General features: G+C 44.5%; 1 protein-coding gene across 9 annotated transcripts in view; it reads left to right on the top strand.

Annotated features, from left to right (window-relative positions):
* KCNAB2 (potassium voltage-gated channel subfamily A regulatory beta subunit 2) overlaps positions 1-27,332 on the top strand; it is a 319,692-nt gene that overhangs the window by 196,540 nt on the left and 95,820 nt on the right. For 2 of the 9 annotated variants that reach the window (XM_073603691.1, XM_073603692.1), the window contains exon 1: positions 14,087-14,313. The exons of the other annotated variants lie outside the window; for them this stretch is intronic. In XM_073603691.1, coding sequence (XP_073459792.1) covers positions 14,102-14,313 — 212 coding nt within the window. In that variant the 5' untranslated portion in view covers positions 14,087-14,101. Of the gene's footprint in view, positions 1-14,086; positions 14,314-27,332 lie in introns of those variants that run through there. 9 annotated transcript variants of the gene reach the window in all.

Here is a 27,332-nt window from a genome sequence, read left to right as displayed (position 1 = left end):
TAGGATCCATAGTTCACATATTTTAGGTAATGAAAGCAATATATGAATGGAGGAGCGGTAAATGAGAGGTCTGCCTCCTCCATTCATAGTTTGGTTTTCTGGGAACAGATAGTATGACTTCTATGAATGGAGGGCCGATGAATGGAAGGTCTGCCTTTGTCCATTCATTGCGTTTCATTGTAGGAACAAACAGTACAGCTTGTATGAATGGAGGAGGAGCCGATGATTGAGAGTCTGACTCCTCCATTCATAGTTTTCTGAGAACAGATAGTATAAACTTCTATGATGGGAGGGAAGATGGGTGAATGAAAGTTCTGCCTCCTCCATTCATAGTTTGGCTTCATTGTGGGAACAAATAGTACATCTTCTATGAATGGAGGACAGATGAATGAAAGGTCTGCCTCCTCCATTCATAGGTTTTCATTAATAGAAGCTATAATGAAAAAAAATGATAAAATGGGATCCATAGTTCACATATTTTAGGTAATGAAAGCAATCTATGAATGGAGGAGCGGTAAATGAGAGGTCTGCCTCCTCCATTCAAGTTTTGGCTTTCATTGTGGAACAGATAGTACAACTTCTATGATGGGAGGACAGATGAATGAAAACGTCTACCTCCTCCATTCATAGTTTTTTTTTTTTAAACATTTTTATCTGATTTTAGGAGTCAATTAGTTTTATTTCAGCAGTTTGGTCTCCTAATGTTTTTTTTAGTTCTTCCTTTATGTTAGTACTTGTTTTAGTAGCCAATTACTTCTATTTCAGCAGCCTGATTAGTTTAACCTTTTTCTCAGTGATGTTTCTAGTTTGTTGGATGATTTACCCCCCTATTCCTGGTCTCTTCCCACATTCTATCATTCACCTGTGACACGTGTGATGATGTCATGGAATGTTCTGGATTGTGTGGAACATATTCATATCTAGACATCATTTTTTGTCATTATCAGCAATTTTTGCTTATTCTTGGAAGGGAGTGTGTGTTTGGGGAAGAGGGGGGGGGCTGTTGCCCCTCGAAACGCCGTTGACTTTTTTTTTTTTTAAATGAGAATTAAAATAATCTTGGACTAATCAATAATCTCTGGCGCTCCTTTCTGTATTTCCTTTCTTCTGGTTATGAATCTGCAGGACCGGATGTTATTGATCTGCGGAGGACCGCAGTCTCTGAATGTCGGGGGAGGGGATTTTGTTACATTTTTTTTTTCCGTGTTCAGCAAAAATTTGACACTTTGTATCCGCTGAACCTTCCCCGGGAGGCTCCGTCATTTCCTCATTGATTGCTGGTATTCCTGTATTGGCAATGATCAGATCTTTTGATTGATCGGTGCTCCTGATACGTTCCAGACGTGTGAAGTACCCAGAATTCTCTCCTCTGTATAAATCTTGATAAAGTTATAAAAAAACAAAAAAACATTTGCTTTATCTAAACGCATGTTAATGCTAGACGGGTCTAAATCTAGGCGGGGCAAAGCATGTCGGGGAGTGCAGCCCATCTGTATCCGTATCTTTTCCTCTTAATACAGAGGGGGGGGGGATAATGATCGGATCCCCGGAAGATTGAGTAAGTTTATCCCACTTACATGGAAATGACGGGTCTATCGTTTTTATCATAGTGAGTTTTAACCATTTGCTGACCGGCCCTTTTACTGACATTTGTTTTTTATAAGTGAAATCTGTATTTTTTGCTAGAAAATTACGTTGAACCCCCAAACATTATATATATATAATGATTTTTTTTTTAAGCAGCGACCCAAGAGAATAAAATGGTGGTTGTTGCAATATTTTATATCACACTGTCCCCCACACCATTACACCCCCACCACCAGCTGAAACGGTGATATCCCATCCCCCACACCATTACACCCCCACCACCAGCCTGAACCGGTGATATCCCATCCCCCCCACCATTACACCCCCACCACCAGCCTGAACCAGTGATACCCCATCCCCCACACCATTACACCCCCACCACCAGCCTGAACCGGTGATACCCCATCCCCCACACCATTACACCCCCACCACCAGCCTGAAGCGGTGATACCCCATCCCCCACACCATTACACCCCCACCACCAGCCTGAACTGGTGATATCCCATCCCCCACACCATTACACCCCACCACCAGCCTGAACCGGTGATATCCCATCCCCCACACCATTACACCCCCACCACCAGCCTGAACCGGTGATATCCCATCCCCCACACCATTACACCCCCACCACCAGCCTGAACCGGTGATATCCCATCCCCCACACCATTACACCCCCACACCAGCCTGAACCGGTGATACCCCATCCCCCACACCCTTACACCCCCACCACCAGCCTGAACCAGTGATATCCCATCCCCCACACCATTACACCCCCACCACCAGCCTGAACTGGTGATATCTCATCCCCCACACCATTACACCCCCACCACCAGCCTGAACCGGTGATATCCCATCCCCCACACCATTACACCCCCCACCACCAGCCTGAAGCGGTGATATCCCATCCCCCACACCATTACACCCCCACCACCAGCCTGAACCGGTGATATCCCATCCCCACACCATTACACCTCCACCACCAGCCTGAACCGGTGATATCCCATCCCCCACACCATTACACCTCCACCACCAGCCTGAACCGGTGATATCCCATCCCCCACACCATTACACCCCACCACCAGCCTGAACCGGTGATATCCCATCCCCCACACCATTACACCCCCACCACCAGCCTGAACCGGTGATATCCCATCCCCCACACCATTACACCCCCCACCACCAGCCTGAACCGGTGATACCCATCCCCCTCACCATTACACCCCCACCACCAGCCTGAACCGGTGATATCCCATCCCCCCACACCATTACACCCCCACCACCAGCCTGAACCGGTGATATCCCATCCCCCACACCATTACACCCCCACCACCAGCCTGAACCGTTGATACCCCATCCCCCACACCATTACACCACCACCACCAGCCTGAACCGGTGATACCCCATCCCCCACACCATTACACCCCCACCACCAGCCTGAACCGGTGATATCCCATCCCCACACCAATACACCCCCACCACCAGCCTGAACCGGTGATATCCCATCCCCCACACCATTACACCCCCACCACCAGCCTGAACCGGTGATACCCATCCCCCACACCATTACACCCCCACCACCAGCCTGAACCGGTGATATCCATCCCCACACCATTACACCCCCACCACCAGCCTGAACCGGTGATATCCCATCCCCCACACCATTACACCCCCCACCACCAGCCTGAAGCGGTGATATCCCATGCCCCACACCATTACACCCCCACCACCAGCCTGAACCAGTGATACCCATCCCCCACACCATTACACCCCCACCACCAGCCTGAAGCGGTGATATCCCATGCCCACACCATTACACCCCCACCACCAGCCTGAACCGGTGATACCCCATCCCCACACCATTACACCCCCACCACCAGCCTGAACCGTGATACCCCATCCCCCACACCATTACACTCCACCACCAGCCTGAACCGGTGATATCCCATCCCCCACACCATTACACCCCCACCACCAGCCTGAACCGGTGATATCCCATCCCCACACCATTACACCGGTTATTTGAGTTACTGTTGTCTTTCTATCATCTGGAACCAGTCTGCCCATTCTCCTCTGACCTCAACAAGGCATTTCCTCCACACAACATGCCGCTCACTGGATATTTTCATTTTTTCTCACCATTCTCTGTACCCCGAGAGATGGTTGTGTGTGAAAATCCCAGAAATACTCAGACCAGCCCGTCTGCCACCAACAACCATCCCACGTTCAAAGTCACTTAAATCCCTTTCTTCCCCATTCTGATGCTCGGTTTGAACTTCAGCAAGTCGTCTTCACCACGTCTAGATGTGCAAATGCATTGAGCTGCTGACATGTGATTAGCAATTTGTAATTATTCTAAGCAAAAAAAAATGTGATTCTCATTTTAGCCAGAATCGTGCAGCTCTAATGTGTATATGTGTGTATATATATATATATATATATATATATTCCTTCTGTATTGTAATTGTACTGTCCCCCCTCTACACTGTAAACTGTTGGCACAAAAAAAAAAAAAAAAAAAAATGAATAATAATAATAATGTATTTAATTTTATAAATAATATTTATATAAAAAAAATTATATATATATAATCACCAGTGTAGGAGCGATTTGTCAACGCACAGATTTGTGGAATTGTATCTCTTGGGCCCTTTGTGCCGTGGTAGTATTTGTGCCGTGGCGGTGTTTGTGCCGTGGCGGTGTTTGTGCCGTGGCGGTGTTTTTGCCGTGGCGGTATGTGTGCCGTGGCGGTATGTGTGCCGTGGCGGTATGTGTGCCGTGGCGGTATGTGTGCCGTGGCGGTATTTGTGCCGTGGCGGTATGTGTGCCGTGGCGGTATGTGTGCCGTGGTATGTTTGCTGTATTAAATCTCCTATCCTGGGATTAGGAGGCGCGAGGTTTGCCCCGAGCGCACTTCATAGCAGCCTTCATCACTCAGTTCCTTGTCCTTCTACATGACATCATTACATATGAAGGATCCGCCCCCCTCATCTCCGATGATTATCTCCCGCTAATCCCACTCTTGCTTTTTGCCAATCCTATCAGATGAGACTTGATGGAGTTCAGTATACGGATTCTCTGTGCCTCTCTCTGCTCAATCCGCTATATATACGGGATCTGTCCTAAGATTTGTATTTCAATCCAGTCCTGAGATTTACACAGCTCTGCCACACTGCACAGCTAGAGATTACCACCACGTGGTCGCCAAACCATAAGGTGGAAGAGCCCAATCAGAAAGTCGATAGGTCACAATTTGACCATAAAATGCAGCCAACATGTTTCAGGGCCACAACACCCCTCCCCCCCCCCCCCCATCAGGGCCAAGAAGACTTTATATTTCGGAAAGGCCGGTTTACATCACTTGCGGTGCGGGTAATGTGGGTTTCCATTCTGCATGAGAATCCGCCGCCTCCTGCAGACGTCATTGATTCCTAATGGCACCTCCATGCATCTAGCAAGTGCGGCTGTGTTCATAGTTACATAGTTAGTCAGGTTGAAAAAGACACAAGTCCATCCAGTCCAACCATAAAAGTATCACCAAAACGTATGGCACCGCAGTACTATGTGGTTTGGTGTATGTATGTGTGTATTTATATAATATTATCATTTTTATTATAATTTATACATTTTTTCCACCCCCAGAGGTAATCTTTCAATTTAAAGTTTATGAAAATTTTTCAATTTTGCTGTAACTCTTCGTTGTTTCCCTCCCCGTACCCAATGCGTTTTTCTTGCGCACATCATTATTCTTATTGATAATATATATAGCAGGTACTTATATTTATTTATATATTATTGAATTTATATTTATTATACATATATTTATGAATAAAATAAATAATTTATTGAAAATATATTTATAAATAAATAAATATGCGGCGCTAACTAACCTGTGTGTATCTTCAAAGATGCAGTAATAAATAATCCTACTAGGTAAAAAAAAATGAAAGAAAGGTGTGAAAAAAAGTAAATCCGTTCAATCACAATCCGGAGTACTCAAACTTTTTCCCCTAGCCTCTCACCGCTAGCAGCGGCCCCTACGTGCCAAGTTGAGCTTGGATCGGCAATCAATGCGGATTCCCGAAACCGATCACCCTTCAATGGTCACCTCCAGGGAACACCCGGTATCCAGCACCCACTTTGGTCTCTGATCTCCAGACTCACTAATGATGGTGAGGGTATATATTAAGAGAAAAAGGTGGCTCCGTTGTGTAGTATTTTAAAACATTTATTCAGCACACGCAGTAACTTACATATAAAATTGCAGAACTCTGTAATCAGAACGAATACCTCCGGCCTCGGCCATGACCAGGAAGTACCGACACCTTGCTCCTCCCTGACGCGTTGCGTCACCGCTCACGTGACTTTCTTAAAGGGTCAAGGAGTCGGGTGTCAATAAGCCAGTTTAAATAGTCTCCTCCGCTGTCGTGACCACAGCGAATTCAATAAATAAAATAATTCAATAAAAACATCATATGAAATAGGATAAAATATTTGCTGGGCAGTTGTGTGAGATCACTTTTTTATGTCGGCAGCTTCTTTCCAATCTCATTTCATATTGTGGTTTTGCGCACGAGTCACCCCCTTTATATACTATTTTTTATTTTATATATATATATAATAAAAAAATATAGATATATATATATATATAATTTTTTTTTTTTCCCCAGAGGTAATTTCTCTCTAAAGTTTATGAAAATTGTTTCAGTTTTGCTGTAACTCCTCGTTGTTTCCCTCCCCATAACCAATGCGTTTTTCTTGCGCACATTATTTTTCTTCTTCTTCTAATATAACAGGTACTTATATTTATGTATAAATATATACATTTATATAGTTTTTAATTTATATTTATTATAAATATATTTATTATACACATATTTATGAATAAAATAATTATTTACTGGTAATATATTTATAAATAAAATAAATATAAAAAAAAAATATTTGTATTATTATATATAGTTCCCCCTCCCCCCAGAGGTAATCTTTCTTTTTAAGGTTCATGAAAATGTTTCAGTTTTGCTGTAACACTTCTTGTTTCCCTCCCCGTACCCAATGCATTTTTCTTGCGCACATCATTCTTCTTATTTTTAATATAACAGGTACTTATATTCATTTATTTATATATACATTTATTATAAATATATTTATTAATATATAAATAAATATTTAAAAGTATTTTTATTATTAGAATTTTTTATAGGTCATTTTCTCTTTAAGGTTTATATGCTGTGGGGCATTTTTCAGTTTTGTTGTATCTCTTTGTGTTTTTTTTTTTTTTTTTCTTTCGCACATCCTCTCCGGCGTGTGTTTATATTGGAGCATCTGTGGGGCGGGGTTAAAGGGCGCACCAGGTGGTGTCTCTTACCAGCCTGAACTATAAATGGTAGCCGGAGATAATTATCTGTGCTCCTGCCGCACAAAGCCGTCACTGACCTTTCTACAGCAGCTTAAAAGATTGCAAAATATTTGACTCACCGGGCGCTGGCCCCTTAAATATCCCCTGAGCCAATCCTGGCCGTCCGCGCTTATTAATAATAGATTGGGTTCTATTTTTATACTTTTTAAAGTTACGGATCTCGAGTTTTGTGCTATGAAAAGGGTGCTGGCTGCAAAATATTATTGTAAAATTTGCTAAAGAATGAATCCTATCAGTAGTAAAGTGTGAGTTCCTTGCTTTTCCCATCCCCCACATTCGCATTCTTGGATAGCCACTTACCTTGCTGTCCCGTACGAGCCAGCAACTACTGGGGAGACCTGGTCACCAGGCAGGTCCAGGTTGCTGTTGTTTCTTTCTCATAGAGCAGTGTCAGCAGAAAAAAGAAAAAAAAAAATGTATTTTGCTGCAGTACTAATCTTCAATCTGGAGCTGTTCCCCATGCAGTACTGCTTTTCCAACACTAGACGTCCTCAGTTTGGCCAGCATTATTCAACCCACTTCCTCTGAGCCCAGGCTGTCGTGAACCCGCCCCTATCCTGTGACTGGACAGTGAAAGGAGAAGCAGCACAGTGATAAGCTCATCTGTCACTCTGCTCTCTCCTCCTATCAGCATGCTGCGTGTCAACACATCAACTCCTTGTGCTGCTTTCTTTTATTCCCCCCTCAGCTCAGCCCCAAGACACAGGCAGTAGACAGGGATTCTAGGCTCCCCCTACTCTTCTAAATAACTAAAGAAAAAAAACTGTCTGAGTTGCTGTTTTCAATGTACCGTCACTTCCTGCCTGGTGACACCATTATCACTAGGAGAGTGGGGGAATCTGCTCCAGATCTGTCCAAACCTCCCCTGATCTATCCAATTCACCCCTTCTCTAGGCGTGATCAATGGAGTGGGTGTGGCTTAATGGTGCACGTCTCGCACCTTTCCTCCTAATGTGTGCAGAAAAAGAGAACCTTGAAGTACACTAATGAGAACGTGGGAATAAAATAATTCCCATCATTGGTGTCAGTGGAATAAAATAATCCCCAGTGTTGGTGTCAGTGGAATAAAATAATCCCCAGTGTTGGTGTCAGTGGAATAAAATAATCCCCAGTGTTGGTGTCAGTGGAATAAAATAATCCCCAGTGTTGGTGTCAGTGGAATAAAATAATCCCCAGTGTTGGTGTCAGTGGGATAAAATAATCCCCAGTGTTGGTGTCAGTGGGATAAAATAATCCCCATTGCTAATGTAAGTATTAGTAAAATGGGCTCCGTTGTTCCAGTCGGTGGATTACAATAATCCCTGTCATTGGTGTCATTGTAAAAAATAATCCTTATTGTTGGTGTCATTGGAATAAAATAAAGTGATTTTATATATATATATATATATATATATATATATATATATATATATATATATATATATATATATATATATATATATATATAATTTTATTTATTTTTTTTTTTAATCTTTTTTTTTTATAGAATACATATTTATATATGTGTGTATCTATGAATATATACCATTCCAATGAGTCACCGCACTCCAAAATTTTCAATTTTCTTGCTTAATAGTTACTTTGTAGTCGTTGAAAGTAATTTTTGGAAATGTATAGTAGCGGCAGATTGGAACCGGCCTGTTCCCAACACCCGACACACAGGACATGTGCTCCAACTTTGATTGATATATATATATAATCTGTATACTGTGTATATGTGTATATTGTGCCCATGAAATGGTATCTCCCATGGAAAAATGCCTCTTACGATGTGCTATGGTGATGTCACCCCAGCTGATCGGGAAATCAGCTGGAGCGGCCTTCTGTACTGCGCATGCGTGGGCACTTTTTGACGGAGGGCACTATTCTATAGAACATTGGCATTTCCACGATTGTAAACAGTACAGAGCCGTTCTCTGCTCGGAGCTGTAAAAAAAAAAAAAAGAAGCCGAGGAATGTTTATCAACATTCCTCAGCGCTGAGATAACTATAAACAAAGTATTATTTGGTTCTTTTAGATCAAAGGAATGAACTTCGGTCTGTCAATGAGGTCAGTTTAACCACTTAGCCCCCATTCACACCGGTGCGACTTGTGGTGGGATTTGGCAGCACCCAATTGTCAGCATTGGAACCACTCAAATCAGTGCAACTCAGACTTTGCGGTGCCGCACCGATTTGAAAAAAAAGGTTCCTGCACTATTTTTTTGCGATTTTTCAATTAATTAAAAAAAAAAAAACGAAACAGTAAAGTTAGCCCAATTTTTTTGTGTAATGTGAAAGGTGATGTTACGCCGCGAGAATCGCGATCTTTATTCTAAGCAAAAAAAATTGTGATTCTCTTTTAAGCAAAAAATTGTTCAGCTCTAGTATGTGTCTATATATATGTACAGAATGTTTGTAATTGTATATCATATAACATACACTTAAGTGTATGTATGTGTAATGTGTGTGTGTTTACATATGTATATGTAGAATATGTGTGTGTTTATATGGATATATGATTTTTATAGAATACTAATGTAGGGTGTGTGTGTGTATATGTATATATATATATATATATATATATATATATATATATATATATATATATATATATATATATATTATATAGGTTTATCTTTTTTTTTAATTTTATTATATGGTATCTTTTTCATATACTATATACTTATTAATATATACTAATACTATACATTATAGAATGTGTGTGTGTATACATATACTGTACTTATAATTTTTTGTTTTCATATAATGCATACTTATAGAATAGATATATATATAGAGAGAGAGGGGAAACGGTTAGGTGGTTTAGCTCTCTTTTTGTCTCTTGTAGTTGGACCTTAAAGCGTTTATAATCACTTGCTTGAAACTTGCTTCTTACCTTAATAATCCTCGTCTTCAGTTGGTTTCTTGTTGTATGAAGCTCTCACAATACAGTATTATGATTAAGTTGTGTAATCTAATTTCTATACTGTTGTGTTGATATGGAAACTTATTTTCCGGATTAAATAAAATATTTGAATAAATTCATACACACATATATATATATATATATATATAGAGAGAGAGAGAGAGAGAGAGAGAGAGAGAGAGAGAGAGAGAGAGAGAGTGCGAAATAAAAAAAGACACAGCATATAAACCTTAACCACTTGCCGCCCCGCCATATAGCAGAATGACGGCGGCAAAGTGGTTTCAATAGCCTGACTGGGCGTCATATGACGTCCTCAGGATATTAAGTCCCCAGGGGGCGCGCATCGCTGGCGATCGCGGCGCAACACCGATCTAGGTAAAGAGTCTCTGACGGAGACTCTTTACCACGTGATCAGCCGTATCCAATCACGGCTGATCACGATGTTAAATAGGAAGAGCGGTGATTTGGCTTTTCCTCACTCGAGTCTGGCAGACGCGAGTAGAGGAGAGCCTCGATCGGCTGCCCTCTCCTGACAGGGGGGGTCTGTGCTGATTGTTTTATCAGCACAGCCCCCCCCTCAGATCCTATCCCAGGACCACCAGGGAAGCCGCCCAGGACCACCAGGGAAGCCATCCACACTGGACCACCAGGTATGCCCCCTAGACCCCCAGGGAAATACTAATCTGTGCCCAGGCAGCTGCCAATCAATGCCCAGGCAGCTGCCAATCCGTCCCCACTCACAATGCCTACCACTGCCAGTGCCACCAGGGATGCCTATCAGTGCCACGTATCAGTGCCCAGCAGTGCCGCCTATCAGTGCCCAGCGGTGCCACCCATAAAGAACCCATCTTTGCAGCCTTTCAGTGCCCATCAGTGTCGCCTATCAGTGCCCACCAGTGCCACCCATGAGTGCCCATCAGTGCCGCCTATCAATGCCCATCAGTGCTGCATATCAGTGCCACCCATCAGTGCCGCCTACCAGTGCGCATATCAGTGCCCATCGTCAGTGCCCGCTCCTATGTGCCGCCTTATCAGTGCCGATCAGTGAAAGAGAAAACTTGCTTATTTACAAAATTTTTTAACAGAAACAAAAGCAAAACTTTTATTTTTTTCAAAATTGTTGGTCTTTTTTTATTTGGCAAAAAATAAAAACTGCAGAGGTGATCAAATACCACCAAAAGAAAGCTCTATTTGTGGGAACAAAGTGATAAAAAATTTAGTTTGGGTACAGGTGTAGCATGACCGCTGCAATTGTCATTCAAACTGCGACAGCGCTGAAAGCTGAAAATTAGTCTGGGCAGGAAGGTGGTATAAGTGCCCCCCGGTATTGAAGTGGTTAAAGAGAAAAATGACCTATAAAAAAAATGATAATAATAAAAATATTTTTAAATATTTATTTTACATATTAATAAATATGTAATAAATACTAGTATTATATACTAAATAAAATACTATATAAATGTATATATTTACAAATGATTGTAAATAAGTGTAATAAATATTAAGAAGAAGAATGTGCGAAAGGAAAACACATGAGGATGGTTATGGTGAGGGAGAGTACAAGAGTTACAGCAAAACTGAAAAATGCCACACAGTATATAAAACCCTAAAGAGAAAGATGCACTTCTGGGAAAAAATAAAAAATATATATATATATATATATATATATATATATATATATAATATATACTATATATATATTATCTCTTAATTACTTACACAATATTGTGTGTAAAAATATATATATACCCCACATCAAATCATTCCCCGCATCTATCACCTTTCGCACCACCACCCCCTCCCTTTAGAATGTAAGCTCTATGAGCCGGGCCCTCCTGTCCCTTCTGTATTGAACTGTAATTGTGCTGTCCCCCCTCTACTATTTGTAAAGCGCTGCGTAAACTGTTGGCACTATATAAATTTGTGTATAATATAATAAATAATAAATATATATATATATATATAGTATATATATATATACTTATATATATATATATATACATTTTTTTTCTATTTTTAAATCCCCCCAAGTATATTACCATCCTCTTCCCCCCCCGCCCCCCCCCCATGCTGCCCTCCCCTAGTGAAGTCTCTGCACACCATCCGGTCCTTTAATAACCCTCCCTCTTAGGATATGAGGGTCTATGGTAACCATGGATCACACATTGTTTACCTATAAACTTTGACCACCAGGTACTCCAGTCATGGTAACATTTTTATATACAACAATGATAAAATTATAAGAATAGATTATGCCTCCGGACTCTCCCCCCCCCCCCCCCCCCATGCCCCCTGTCATCCCCCCCACCTTTCCTTACCCTTATTTTCTTTCTTTTTTCTTCTCTTCCTTATTCTCTCTCTTATCATTTCATAAGGTACTTAACAACAACAGGTGATATGGAATATATTTAAAACATCACACTCCGTAGTTTGATACATAAACTTTATTTACATGTAACTACTAAAATACCTTTAATTGATACATTATACTTGTTACCATATGTTGATCTTTCAATAAAAAACCTTTGAACGAGAAAAAAAAAAAAAATCTTCACCCTCCCGAATCCCCAGGAGCTCACCTCCCATCTCTTCACCTATTGCTTTGGCCACCATCCAGGGCGATAAAAAAAAAATACAGCTGAAGACCGGATCGAGTTTCACCATTTAACCAGTTATGTCCATGTGACTTTTTGTACTTGTCATGTAACAACGTTTTTAGCCCCCCCTCCCTCCCTCATCCTGACCTCCTCCCTGTAACTCCATCACAGTGTTTTTTCGGAAGTAGCCCTCCCCTCCACCTGTCATTAATTTGTAATATTGCAAAAGCGTTGGCAGGTAATTAGCGCGTTTAGTGTCCGGAGGTTGGTGCCCGTGGACAATGGCAGTCCTCTAATCATCCAGTAGAAGACAGCACAGAGCCTTTCCCTTTACTAATAATGAATCTCCGGCTTCTGTGCAGTTGACTGGCCACCTAATTGACTTCAAGAAGCTTGTGAGCCGAGGAGGATCACTAGAGGTGCTGTGTGCTCTCCAGTGCAGAAGGTCTCCTTCGCTCTCCAGTGCAGAAGGTCTCCTTCACTCTCCAGCTCAGAAGGTCGTCTTGGCTCTCCAGCGCAGAAAGTCTCCTTGGCTCTCCAGCGCAGAAAGTCGCCTTGGCTCTCCACATCAGAAGATAGCCTTGGCTCTCCACCTCAGAAGATAGTCTTGGCTCTCCACCTCAGAAGATAGCCTTGGCTCTCCACCTCAGAAGGTCGCCTTGGCTCTCCACCTCAGAAGGTAGCCTTGGCTCTCCACCTCAGAAGGTCGCCTTGGCTCTCCACCTCAGAAGATCTCCTTGGCTCTCCACCTCAGAAGGTCTCCTTGGCTCTCCACCTCAGAAGATCTCCTTGGCTCTCCACCTCAGAAGGTCTCCTTGGCTCTCCACCTCAGAAGATCGCCTTGGCTCTCCACCTCAGAAGATCGCCTCGGCTCTCCACCTCAGAAGATCGCCTTGGCTCTCCGAGGAGGAGAAGCGAGCAGCATGCCAGCCTGTGCAACTCTCCTGCAAGCCAGACTCCGAGCAGCCAACGTGCCTTTCCTCCCGGGGAAGTTTACTCTCTTCTCTTGACTTTAACCCCCCTTGCTTGTCCAAAGCCATCACCAATTTGTAGGTTTTTTTTCTTCTTTTTTCTTTCAAATAGATTTTTTTTCCAATTTTTTTCCTTTTTTTTTAATAGCTTTTTTAAAAAAATATATATATTTTTTTCATTCTTTTCATTTTCTTTTTTATTATTCTTTCTTTCTCTTTTTTATTCCTTTTAAGCTGATTTTTCTTTTCTTTTTAAATTGCTCTTCTTTTCAGCAAGCACCGTGGTGATGTAAATGTTGCCGTATCTGGAATGGTTATTTTTTTTCCTTGGAGCTATTTGGTTTGAAAGAGATTAAAGGAGCTTTTTTTTTTTTTTCCTCCTGCTTTTCCGAAGATCAGATAATGCCGAATAATATCCGTTGCCTGGGTTAAGGTTGCTGCTGGCTTTTAGCAACAAAGCAGAATCTACACAAGGGATTTTTTTTTTCCTTTTTTTTTAAATTTTAATTTTATTTCTTGGCCAGAAGGCCACCGTGGAAAAAACGCGACCATAGAAGATCCGTAAGGAACTAGGGGTGGTGGTGGTGGGGGGTGGGGAGCGCGGCGCGCTGAGAGGGGCGCCATGCAGGTCTCCTTTGCTTGCTCGGAGCATGGTTTGAAAACTCGGAGTGCGGAGGACCGTCTGAACAGGCAGAATGTCAGCAGCCCCAGCCTTGCGGCGCGGACGAAATTCCGGACGGTGGCCATGGTGGCCCGAAGCCTGGGACATCTGTCGGTGCAAAATGTTCCGAGCCCGAGCGAAGCCAGCTTACGCCAGCCCGGGATGAAGTATAGGTAAGGTGGGGGGGGGGGGGGTAATATGGTCACATTACCCATTCATTCTGATATTAGTGTTTTCACTTACCGTCTGTCAGTCTAACAAAGGCTGCCAACCTGCAGGGGGGGTCCCGGGGATCATCCTCCTGCGTTGTGTTCAGGCTCCGGCACGACTTTTGGCTTTAAATAGAAATTGCACATACGTTACATTGCAATCTGTACGGGGAGAGTGCAGAGACACAATCTGTGCGTGGCATCCGCTGCCCACTAAATCTGGGATCAGGAAGATTACAGAGCCGGGCACCGTGCCCTCCTTTAGTTTGGACGCAGGGCTGCGTCTGCATGGAGTGCAAAGTCATTTTGGAGACACTTTTATCTAACATTAAAAGTATAGATAACGGAGGTAAAGCTGGACTTCAGCTAAAAGGATTTGTATTGTTGTCCATCCAGTTCTGATATTTACACAGCTCCGCTGCACAGCCTTGTGTGGCACGGCAGCAGAACTGATTTTTCTCTGCTGCAGTTCAGTAACACTTATCAGTCTCTTCCTCACCCTGTGACTGGACAGTGAAAGGAGAAGCAGCAGACTGATAAGATCATATCTCTATCCCTCTGCTCTCTCCTCCTGTCAGCATGCTCATTGTCAGCACAGGAACTGATTCTTGTGCTCCTTGTGCTGCTTCTTCCTATCACACTCCAGATCTGCTGTACAGGGGCTGCAAGGAGAAGCAGCAGACTGATGAGCTCATGCTTCTGTTACTCTGCTCTCTCCTTCTATCAGCATGCTTTTTGTCAGCCCATGACTCCTTGTGCTTTCTTTTTCTTCATACTCCAGAACTGCTGTACCTCCTCCCACTATGGGGTACACTTGTACCTCCTCCCACTATGGGGTACACCTGTACCTCCTCCCACTATGGGGTACACCTGTACCTCCTCCCACTATGGGGTACACTTGTACCTCCTCCCACTATGGGGTACACCTGTACCTCCTCCCACTATGGGGTACACCTGTAACGCCTCCCTCTGTGGGGTACACCTGCACCTCCTCCCCCACTATGGGGTACACCTGTACCTCCTCCCACTATGGAGTACACCTGTACCTCCTCCCTCTGTGGGGTACACCTGCACCGCCACCCCCACTATGGGGTACACCTGTACCTCCTCCCACTATGGGATACACCTGTACCGCCTCCCACTATGGGGTACACCTGTACCTCCTCCCACTATGGGGTACACCTGTACCTCCTCCCACTATGGGGTACACCTGTACCTCCTCCCACTATGGGGTACACCTGTACCGCCTCCCACTATGGGGTACACCTGTACCTCCTCCCACTATGGGGTACACCTGTACCGCCTCCCACTATGGGGTACACCTGTACCTCCTCCCACTATGGGGTACACCTGTACCTCCTCCCACTATGGGGTACACCTGTACCGCCTCCCACTATGGGGTACACCTGTACTTCCTCCCACTATGGGGTACACCTGTACCTCCTCCCACATGGCAGTGTTTGTTGCTCTTAACAGTCAGTCCTTAAGCTCAAGCACTGCCACATGGTAGAGCCCTTCAATACCGGGCACTTTTACCCCCTTCCTGCCCAGGCCACTTTTCAGCTTTCAAATTTGAATGACAATTGCACGGTCATGCTACATTGTACCCATATGAGATTTTTATCAATTTGTTTATTTTATTTAGAGCTTTATTTTGGTGGTATTTAATCACCACTGTTTATTCATTTGTTTATTAATAAAAAAAAAAAAGACCAAAAATGTTTAAAAAAAAATAGTTGTCCTGTTTATAACATTTTGTAAAGAAGTATTTTTTCTCCTTCACTGATGGCACAGATGAGGAGGCACTAATATGCAGCACTGATGGGCACTGATTGACGACACTGATGGGCACTGATAGGCGGCACTGATAGGCGGCACTGATAGACGGCACTGATAGACGGCACTGATAGACGGCACTGATAGATGGCACTGATAGGCGGCACTGATAGGCGGCACTGATAGGCGGCACTGATAGGCGGCACTGATAGGCAGCACTGATAGGCAGCACTGATAGGCAGCACTGATGGGCACTAAAAGGCATCACTGGTGGGCACAGGTGGGCATCACTGACGGGGCTGCACTGATGATCACTACACCGATTATCAGGATTATCAGTGTCAGGAAAGCCACTTATCGCCTCGCCTTTACTTACGTGCCATCGGCTTGAATTGAGGAATGCCGATAACCGGCACTTCTAGTTCCACTGTGATCAGCCATGATTGGACACAGCTGATCACATGGTAAAGAGCCTCTGTCATAGCTCTTTACCATGATCGGAGATGTGGTGTGTCTACCAATCACTGCGCTGCATGCCCCCGGGGATGCACACGAGCGGCTTTTTTCCTGAAGGACGGCAGAACGGAGAGCCACCGCCCAGGCGTTATTCTGCTATAGGCCAGGCGGGATGTGGTTAATGTTGACTTTCAGATCATTTTCATGGGATTTTTTAGTCCAGCAGCAGAACTGGGTGGAGGGGGAGCGCAGGAAGGGTGCCAGATATGCAGTGTCAGCTTATTTTGCTAGATACGGGTTTACTTTAGGTATTCACAGCTGTTCCATAAACGTGTGCTCTGAGGTTGGCTAAACACGTACTCTCGGCTTGGCTAAACGTGTACTCTCAGGTTGGCCAAATGCGTACTCTCGGGCTGGCTAAACGCGTACTCTCCAGTTGGCTAAAAGCATACTCTCCGGTTGGATAAATGCGTACTCTCGGGTTGGCTACACGCGTACTCTCAGGTTGGTGAAATGCGTACTCTCGGATTGGCTAAACGCGTACTCTCGGGTTGGCTAAACGCGTACTCTCGAGTTAGCTAAACGCGTACTCTCGAGTTAGCTAAACGCGTACTCTCGGGTTGGCTAAAGGAGTACTCTCGGGCTGGCTAAAGGCGTACTCTCGGGCTGGCTAAAGGCGTACTCTCGGGCTGGCTAAAGGCGTACTCTCGGGCTGGCTAAAGGCGTACTCTCGGGCTGGCTAAAGGCGTACTCTCGGGCTGGCTAAAGGCGTACTCTCGGGCTGGCTAAAGGCGTGCTCTCGGGCTGGCTAAAGGCGTACTCTCGGGCTGGCTAAAGGCGTACTCTCGGGCTGGCTAAAGGCGTAATCTCGGGCTGGCTAAGAGCGTACTCTCGGGCTGGCTAAACGCGCACTCTCAGGCTGGCTAAACGCGCACTCTCGGGCTGGCTAAACGCGCACTCTCGGGCTGGCTAAACGCGTACTCTCGGGCTGGCTAAACGCGTACTCTCGGGCTGGCTAAACGCGTACTCTCGGGCTGGCTAAACGCGTGCTCTCGGGCTGGCTAAACGCGTACTCTCGGGCTGGCTAAACGTGTACTCTCGGGCTGGCTAAACGTGTACTCTCGGGCTGGCTAAACGTGTACTCTCGGGCTGGCTAAACGTGTACTCTCGGGCTGGCTACGCTAAACGCGTACTCTCGGGCTGGCTAAACGTGTACTCTCGGGCTGGCTAAACGTGTACTCTCGGGCTGGCTAAACGTGTACTCTCGGGCTGGCTAAACGTGTACTCTCGGGCTGGCTAAACGCGTACTCTCGGGCTGGCTAAACGCGTACTCTCGGGTTGGCTAAACACGTAATCCTGGGTTAGCTAAATGCGTACTCCTGGGTTAGCTAAACGCGTACTCCTGGGTTAGCTAAATGCGTACTCTTGGCTTGGCTAAACGCGTACTCTTGGCTTGGCTAAACGCATACTCTTGGCTTGGCTAAACGCATACTCTTGGCTTGGCTAAACACGTACTCTTGGCTTGGCTAAACGCATACTCTTGGCTTGGCTAAACGCATACTCTTGGCTTGGCTAAACACGTACTCTTGGCTTGGCTAAACGCGTACTCTTGGCTTGGCTAAACGCGTACTCTTGGCTTGGCTAAACGCGTACTCTTGGCTTGGCTAAACGCGTACTCTTGGCTTGGCTAAACGCGTACTCTTGGCTTGGCTAAACGCGTACTCTTGGCTTGGCTAAACGCGTACTCTTGGCTTGGCTAAACACGTACTCTTGGCTTGGCTAAACACGTACTCTTGGCTTGGCTAAACACGTACTCTTGGCTTGGCTAAACACGTACTCTTGGCTTGGCTAAACACGTACTCTTGGCTTGGCTAAACACGTACTCTCGGCTTGGCCGAACAGGTACATTCATGCTCATAGAGGGAAGTGGTGCTTATTTTTAGAAAGGGGGGAGGGGGTGCTTTAATGGAATTGATTAGACAGAAATGGTCTTGAACAGCTGCCATAGGTCAAACTAAGTTCACACCTATGCATCATAAACACGTTGCCCTTTTCATAGACATGTGGTGGTGCTATGACCCCTATGTATCTGCAAGCACACGTGTTTTTGCAATTGCCAAATCATATGGTGCTGTTGGTGCGGCACATTTATGGTAAAAAAAAAGTCAGAGACTTTTCCCGCGCATAGGGTAGCCCACTGCAATGAATGGCCTGTCCTACACTTATCTCATGGAGGCACCCATACATGCTCAGTCGCAACAACGGGTGTGAACCAATTAAACTGTTAGATCTTGGAAATGAAAATCGCTATGCGATGATTACCATACCCGGAGTGTCATGTGATCGCTCTTTGGCGTTGAGTGTCTTTAGTTTGTATATTGGAACTTTATACATGAATAACAGATCAAAGATAACATTAATGCACAATCAGTAAATGCCTAAGGCTCCATTCCTAGGCGATTTTGCGGGCGGAAATAGCCGGGAATCTGCCCGCAATTCCAAGTCGCGGCAAAAGTCAGGACGGGTTTGTGATGCCATTACTTCTTAATGGCACCCCAGCCACGGTGTGATTTTGCTGCGATTAACGCGCAATAAATAGTGGCAAATCGCAACGCTGACGCCCAAAAGAAGCCCCTGCTCCTTTTTTTTCTAAGCGACAAGCTTCACACATTGTGATTTGGCTGCGATTTCCGTGCAATTTATGGTGCGACAATCATGGCAAAATCGCACCGCAATTAGGGCGCCATTAAAAAGTAACGGCATCACGAACGTGTCCCATGTTTTGGCGCGATTTGGAATCATGGGCAGAATCGCGGCGGTTCTCCCCACATTTCAAATTGCCTGGGTGTGAATGGAGCCTTACAGTCAAGATAAGAAAATGATTTCACCACACCAAAGGAAGATGTAATGTTTAGAACGGAAACATTTGTGTCGTTTCATTTCGCATTCGTTAGTTACTAATCTTGTTTAGTTAATTTGTTTCCGAATTGGTTTAGTTTGGTTTTGTTTGTTCATTCTCTAACGAATTCCAGATTTTCAGAACGATTCAAATTCAGATCGATTGAAAAAATGACAGATTTGAATTCTTTGTGAAGAATATCTGGGGAAGCCGCCCGCCGCGTCCTTAACAACCGATGACTCGTCAGCTGTCAGCAAGTTTCCCTGCCGACAGCCGAATGTAAAAAAAAAAAATAATTTCCTGCAATAAAAACTTCAGAAAAAAAAAACAATGCAGGCCTTTTGGGTCTGGTATTGATTTTAAGAGGAACTACACACCAAGATAAAAAAAAAATGGCGCGGGGCCCCCCAAAACCCATACCAGACCCTTATCCGAGCATGCAGGCCAGGAAAGGGGTGGGGCAGCCCCATGTAAACAAAAGAATACCTGCAAATAAAAATTCAGAAAAAAAAAAATGTGCCCCCCCCCCCAATTCCATACCAAGGCCTTCATGTTCAGGAGGGGGGACCCCCACGCTGTTTTTTTTTTCTTTCTGAATTTCTATTTGCCAGCAATTCTTTTGTTTACATTCAGCTGTTGGTGGAGAAACCCGCTGACAGCTGATGAGTCATTCGTTGTTAAGGATGCAGCGGGCAGCTCCCTTTGCCCGCTCCTTAACGACCAAGCTACACTTCACACAGAATTTCGGTCTGTCGGTTTTTTCGATCGATCTGAATTCGAATTGTTCCGAAAATATGGAGTTCGGTAGAAAATAAACGAAACCTAAACCAATTTCAACATTGAATCCGAATAACCACAAAATCGTCCGAATTTAGATTCAGCCCAAATGAATTGCACATGTCTAGTAATGGTACATAAATTGGAAATATGATTGCCTCCCCTCGCCCCCGACTGGCCCTGCTTAAGGTAGATGTGGCCTTGCTTTATCTGGTGTCACCAGAACATTAGATTTAGGGACCTTGCGATATTCCAGATTATTGAAGAGTACCCCAGGACCCCCCCCAAACCCCAGCAACGCTCTACTAGAAGACCCCCTTCCCATTGTCACCATGAACAGAATGCTAGGGGAAATCTATCATTTTAGAGTTGTCACCAGAGCAGGGGGTGGTGGTTCTGGTGACAAGGTGGGCTTTTTCCCTGACTTGGGAGGTTTTATCTCACTTCAGGTTTTCTTTTAGAAAGCAGTAAAAAAAAAAATAAAATTGGCCAGATCCTAACCCTTCACCAAAAATAGAAAAAGGTTTTGGCTGGTGTTCTCCTCCACTCTTTTCGTTAAGAAGGTAGGGATGAAGAACCTTCCATGTGTACTCAGTTGTACTTTACTGGGATAAGTTACATAGTTGATGAGGTTGAAAGAAGGAACTGGTCCATCTATTCCAGACTTTATCAACCTTTTTTACATGGATGAACCCTTGAAATACCTTTCTGGGCTCCAAGAGGACCCCCTGCTAATATATACAGTATCTACAGCTCTTGGTACTTTATTGTGATGGTCAAGGAGATAAATCCTTCTTACGTCTGTGGTCATTGAGAAGAGTCCCTACTTTACAGATAGCTATAAAGATCATTGGTGTCATTGGTTGCTCATCTGAAAGGCAGAAGTCGCTCATTGCTCAAGGAGCCCCAGAGGTCCCCGGAACTCTGGTTGAGAAAGGCTGATCTAGTATGCAAACGTCCATGATGCAAGAAACAATTTGAGCTAGGAAAGGATTCTCCAAACTGTGGCCTGCAGCCCTGTGCTTGTCTTTATCCCACCGTTTGGGCACTATTCCTTCCATTGATACGAGGCACTATTCCTCCCACTGACACCAAACACAGGTCACTATTCCTCCGACTGACACCAGAAATGGAGAACTAATTTTCCATATGGCACCAATGATGGGACACTATTCCTCCCACTGACACCAATGATGGGGGACTATTCTTCCCACTGATACCAATGATGGATCACTATTCCCCCCACTGACACCAATGATGGGGCACTATTCCCCCCACTGACACCAATGAAGGGGGATTTTTCTTCCCACTGACACCAATGATGGATCACTATTCTTCCCACTGACACCAATGATGGGGGACTATTCCCCCCACTGACACGAATGATGGGGCACTATTCCCCCCACTGACACCAATGAAGGGGGATTTTTCTTCCCACTGACACCAATGATGGATCACTATTCTTCCCACTGACACCAATGATGGGGGACTATTCCCCCCACTGACACCAATGATGGGGAACTATTCCTCCCACTGACACCAATGATGGGGGACTATTCCTCCCACTGACACCAATGATGGGGGACTATTCTTCCCACTGACACCAATGATGGGGGACTATTCTTCCCACTGACACCAATGATGGGGGACTATTCTTCCCACTGACACCAATGATGGGGGACTATTCCCCCCCACTGACACCAATGATGGGGGACTATTCCCCCCACTGACACCAATGATGGGGGACTATTCCCCCCACTGACACCAATGATGGGACACTATTCCTCCCACTGACACCAATGATGGGACACTATTCCTCCCACCGACACCAATCATGGGGCACTATTCTTCCAGCTGACACCAATAATGGGGTTCTATTCTTATAGCTGACACCAGTGATGGGATACTATTCCTCCCACTGATACCAGAGTTGGGGAAACATTTTTTTCTACAGACACCAATGATGGGGTATAGACCACCAATCTTGAGGTATTTTATACTCCAACAGATGCCAGGATATTATGTACTCCCACTGGCCCCAGTCCAGCGCCTCTGAAGTTTGAAGGGCAGTAACCTGACCCTTTTGTTTCCAAAGTTTGGAGACCCCCTGGGGTAGGTGAACCTTCACACATCACAATACCCCTAATAAGGGAATTGGGCACATATAAAGAATAAGGAGTTGTAGTCACCCTTGTGCTCACATATTGATAGTGTGCTGTGTAGCAATGTACAAGAGGCCGAGTGTTTTCCCATGATGTCCATAAATGTCTTAACCCCATGCATTTGGTTATCAGTGCTCCTCGCATCGCCTATGGTGGGATTATAGACAATCCTATCTGTATACTGTAGAGATTTATTTCACTTATCTCTTTAGCTCCGACACAGACATCGGCCCTGGAAGCAGCTGGCGCTCTAATGCCCCCTGCCACGCTCCCAAAGCAGAGCCATTTTACCTGGAAGCCAACTAACCCCACCGGTATGCCATGGGGTTCAGGATCTAAACCCGAATCTGCAATGGAAAGCTATGAAAACCTTTGAGGACCCATACATACTCCATGCAGATGATCTTCACCAAGGCATTTTTTTTTTTATCTTCCTATCTCTAAATATATATTCAGACAAGAGCTGTACTCGGTTTGGGCAACATGGAAATATTTATATTGGAGTGTGTTTAGATGAAGTAATGATTTCCCTTTTCATTAAGGGCCAACCACTTACAGTTGTCTGGTTTATTGATCATGCAATATAAATACCATTTCTTTTGGAGAGCTGAATAATATTTACTCCTGGATCACATGGGAATATTTTTTTTATATATATTTATTTTTATTGCTTTTATAAGAATACAAAACGAGATACAAAAACAAACAATAAATATAGAATAAAGTTACAAAAGTAGGGTATAAAACCCGAGATTACAATAATGAAAATTGTAAAAAAAAAAAAAAAAAAAAAACCTCAAAAAATATGATACAGACTTGGCGGAAGGGGGGGGGGGGGGGGTGGGCCTGGTCTTCTGTGGCCAAATGCTGGTTTAATACAGTGACCTTGGAGGCGGCATATACTGTAATGTGCTGGTATTGGGTCCCTGCTTGTATTGCCCATGCCAATCCATCCTACAGTGACCTCTATTTCCGGGGTTGTGGCCATCAGGATGACGTTCTATATATATGATGGAAATGTCCTAGACTAGATGACTTCTGGTCTTGTATTCACGTGGTTTCACCTGCCCGTACCAAAAGAAGCTAAGTCTGCCTTATTACACTGTCCAATTTCAGGCCTGTTCTCTTATAAGCGGAAACTTGCCTGCTACCAGTGGAGGCCTGTCCAATAGGGGTGCCCCCCCCCCATCCATGCGTCTGGCCCCCTGATGTACATGTGATTAGAGCCAGAGGCTCTAATAGGCTTCAAAAAAAAGTGTGGGCTCGGGGCGCAGAGCACTGCGCTCTGAGCCCACCCAGTTGCTATTCATTCGCTATTCTCACACTAATCCTCCTCCCGGCCAAACAGGAGGCGGGTCGTGAGACCCGTCACCCGATTGGCTGATAGGACAGGTGATCCTATTGGACACCCAGCGCCTAGGAGGAGGAGAGAGGAGACGCACGGCTGAAGAGGACACACAGGAGCTGCTGCCCGCCGGAGCTGGAGCGCTGCGCGCCCGCAACCTATGGGGTAAGTGACATTTACCAACCTAGAGCAGGTGGGCTGGGCGGGGCGGATGCTGAAAAAATAAACAAAAAAAAAACACCGGCCAACACTGCCTCCTACCTATTTCTGTCAGCCTAAAGAACTGGAAAAAACGATCTGTCCACTTTCATGGGGGTGAAAGATCGCATGACCGCGTTGATGCTTAATGAACAGATGTCGAGCATCCACAGCGACACTCATGCCAAGTTCCTCAAAATTTGGGAACCATGGCTGCCCTATGCCTTTCCAGACTTGGGACGGTCCAGATGTTCCCGAGCCCTTCCCTTTTCCCCATCTCCTGGTCCCCATCCTTCTGGCCTCCACTTTCTTTCCTAGACTTTCCTATCCCTTCTCTAGATCCCTACTAGGTAGGTGAACGACCTCCCTCTCTTTAGCTTCACCTTTCTGCCTAACTTTATTCTGTTTTCTGCTCCTCCTATCCTTTTCAGTTCAGTTTTGGCCGTATATTGCACCACCTTTTGGATTTTGAAGGACCTACGGGGTGCCGCATAGTTATGGGGAACCTCTCTGGGACCCCTTGATTCCGACAGTATCGTTCACACTTAAAGGGGGTTGTAAAGTCAGAAGGTGCATTCTCATACCTCCCAACTTTTTGAGATGGGAATGAGGGACACCTATAAGCAAAAGTATGCAGGCATAGAACACACCCCAAGATTGGTTAAACCCAAAAGTGCTTTTTTTACCACTACTATTCCTTTATATTGGCTTTTGGAATTTGCAAATGCAGCAATTTAGAATTTGGATGAAAGGTTTAGGGCTGGAAAACACTTTTTGATAGATAAAAAGTGCATTTTATATACATCTATAGAAATCAGACCAACATGAGGGACAAATAAGGAGGAAAGAGGGACAGAGGGACATTGCTCCAAATCAGGGACAGTCCCTCGAAATCAGGGACAGTTGGTAGCTATGCATTCTATGCATCAAGATAAAAAAGCCTTCGGTGTTCAGCAGCCACCCCCCCCCCCCCCCCCCCTCCAGAGGAGGTAAGTATAACATGTTTGTTATTTTTATAGGAAAAAAAAATGAGACTTTACAATTACTTTATATTTACTACTGTTGTGTTAGTTCTCATTTTTTTTTCTTTTTGTGTCACTTTATTTTTGCCCTTCTTATAAGCTAATACCTGTTCCAACGTCAATGCTGGCCCCTGCGTGGGTGGGGCTTTTGCATGTTAAACAGAGAAACATGGGCTCTAGGTCGCCCACGCAGGGTCACCCGGGTATATTTAAAGTATATTTGAAGTGTCCGGAAGATGGATTCAGGTAATATTCCGGTGCATACATTATCATATATTAGGTCCCTGGAGTATTGGGAGGGTTCATTAGTATTACTATATGTGTGTTCATACATTTTATATCATCATTATATTAACTGCCGCTGTATTGCAAGTGGGCACCTCAAGTCCCGCCTATACTAAAAAAAAAAAAAAAAAATAATACTAAAAAAAAAAAAGTACCAAAACTGTGCCCACTGCTGGCAAATCTGTGCCCCCCACTGCTGGCAAACTGTGCCCCCCCCCCACTGCTGCCAGTCTGTGCCCACCACTGCTGCCAATCTGTGCCCCCCACTGCTGGCAAATCTGTGCCCCCCACTGCTGCCAATCTGTGCCCCCCACTGCTGCCAATCTGTGCCCCCCACTGCTGCCAATCTGTGCCCCCCACTGCTGCCAATCTGTGCCCACCACTGCTGCCAATCTGTGCCCACCACTGCTGTTAAATCTGTGCCCACCACCGCTGCCAAATCTGTGCCCCCCACCGCTGCCAAATCTATGCCCCCCCACCGCTGCCAAATCTTTGCCCCCCCACCGCTGCCAAATCTGTGCCCCCCCACTGCTGCCAAATCTGTGCCCACCAGTGTCTCCTCATCAATGTCACCTATCAGTGCTGCCAACCAGTGCCTCTTCTTCAATCTTGCCCATCACTGCTGCCTAGCAGTGCCTACCTGTGCCGCCTATCAGTCCCCACCAGTGTCTCCTCATCAATCTTACCTATCAGTGCCGCCTACCAGTGCCCATCAGTGTCGAAAGGCCTGGATTCATTCCTTAATGTACATAATATAACTGGATACTAATCATTTTTGGGTAAAGTTGATCCAGGGAATATCCGATTTGCCTCTCGGGGGATCAGGAATGATTTTTTTTCCCTGCTGTAGCAAATTGGAGCTTTATGTGTTTTTTTTTTGTCTTCCTCTGGATCAACTGTGGGTATAGGACTGTATAATGTTCTATTTATTTATTTTTTCCTGTTTTTGGTTGCACTTGATGGACTTCACAGCACACATAAACACTGGCTAGGCACACATTTAACCCCTTTGATCACTCTAGATGTGTCATTAGTACAGTGACAGTGCATATTTTTAGCACAGATCACTGTATTTGTTTCACTGGTTCCCACAAAGTGTCAGTGTCAGATTGTCCGCCGCAATATCGCAGTCCCACTATAAGTCGCTGATCGCCACCATTACAAGCATAAAAAAATTTAAAAATCCCAGTATATATCCCATAGTTTGTAGACACTATAACTTTTGCACAAACCAAATCAATATACACTTATTGGAATTTAGTTTTTTACCAAAATTTTGTAGCAGACTACATATTGGCCTAAATTTATGAAGACATTAGATTTTTCTTTTTTATTGGATGGGTTTTATGGCAGAAGTAAAAAATACTTTTTTTTTTTAAAAAAATGTTTTTTTTTTCGTACCACCAAAAGAAAGCTCTATTTGTGGGAAAAAAAAACATAAATGTTATTTGGGTACAGTGTCGCACAGCAGCGCAATTGTCAAAGTAAAGCAGTGCCGTATCCCAAAAAGATGGCCTGGTTATGAAGGGGGGTAAATCTTCCGGAGGGCAAGTGGTTAAATAATACAGATCATACCTGAAGTTCAGCTTTACATCTGATTTATACCTAAGTTATAAAAAAAATTGCTGCCTAATATAAGGTTATGAATATTTAATATGATTGGATTGGAGCGTATTCAGATTTCTATAAAGTTTACCCTGAGCTCCATAGATTGAATAGTCCAGCTGTCATGTGTAATCATCTTAAAGAGTGACTCCACTTTTTTTCAGCAATACATTTTTATAGAAAGTTTTCATAAACAAACAATACGGAAATACCAAACATTCCAAGACAATACAATAATAGTGGAAAGTGTCATGGTAGAATGACTCCACTTTTGTGGCAGAGAAAACCCCTCCCCCCTCTGGGGGATCTCTGTACATTGCAGGGATTATAACAATCGTCGTAGCAGATTCCTAACCTTTTGTTGCTTGTTTGTTCCCCCATGTCCTGTGCAGACAGATTCTAAATGGGAGGGTCTGGGTTCATTATAATCACCTGGTGCCCCCTCTGTGTTTTATTGA

The sequence above is a fragment of the Aquarana catesbeiana genome, linkage group LG10 (assembly GCF_042186555.1).
Source record: "Aquarana catesbeiana isolate 2022-GZ linkage group LG10, ASM4218655v1, whole genome shotgun sequence".
In the NCBI taxonomy this organism is placed as follows: Eukaryota; Metazoa; Chordata; class Amphibia; order Anura; family Ranidae; genus Aquarana; species Aquarana catesbeiana.
The sequence above is the reverse complement of the archived record's forward strand: the minus strand, read 5'-3'. Positions and strand labels throughout refer to the sequence as shown.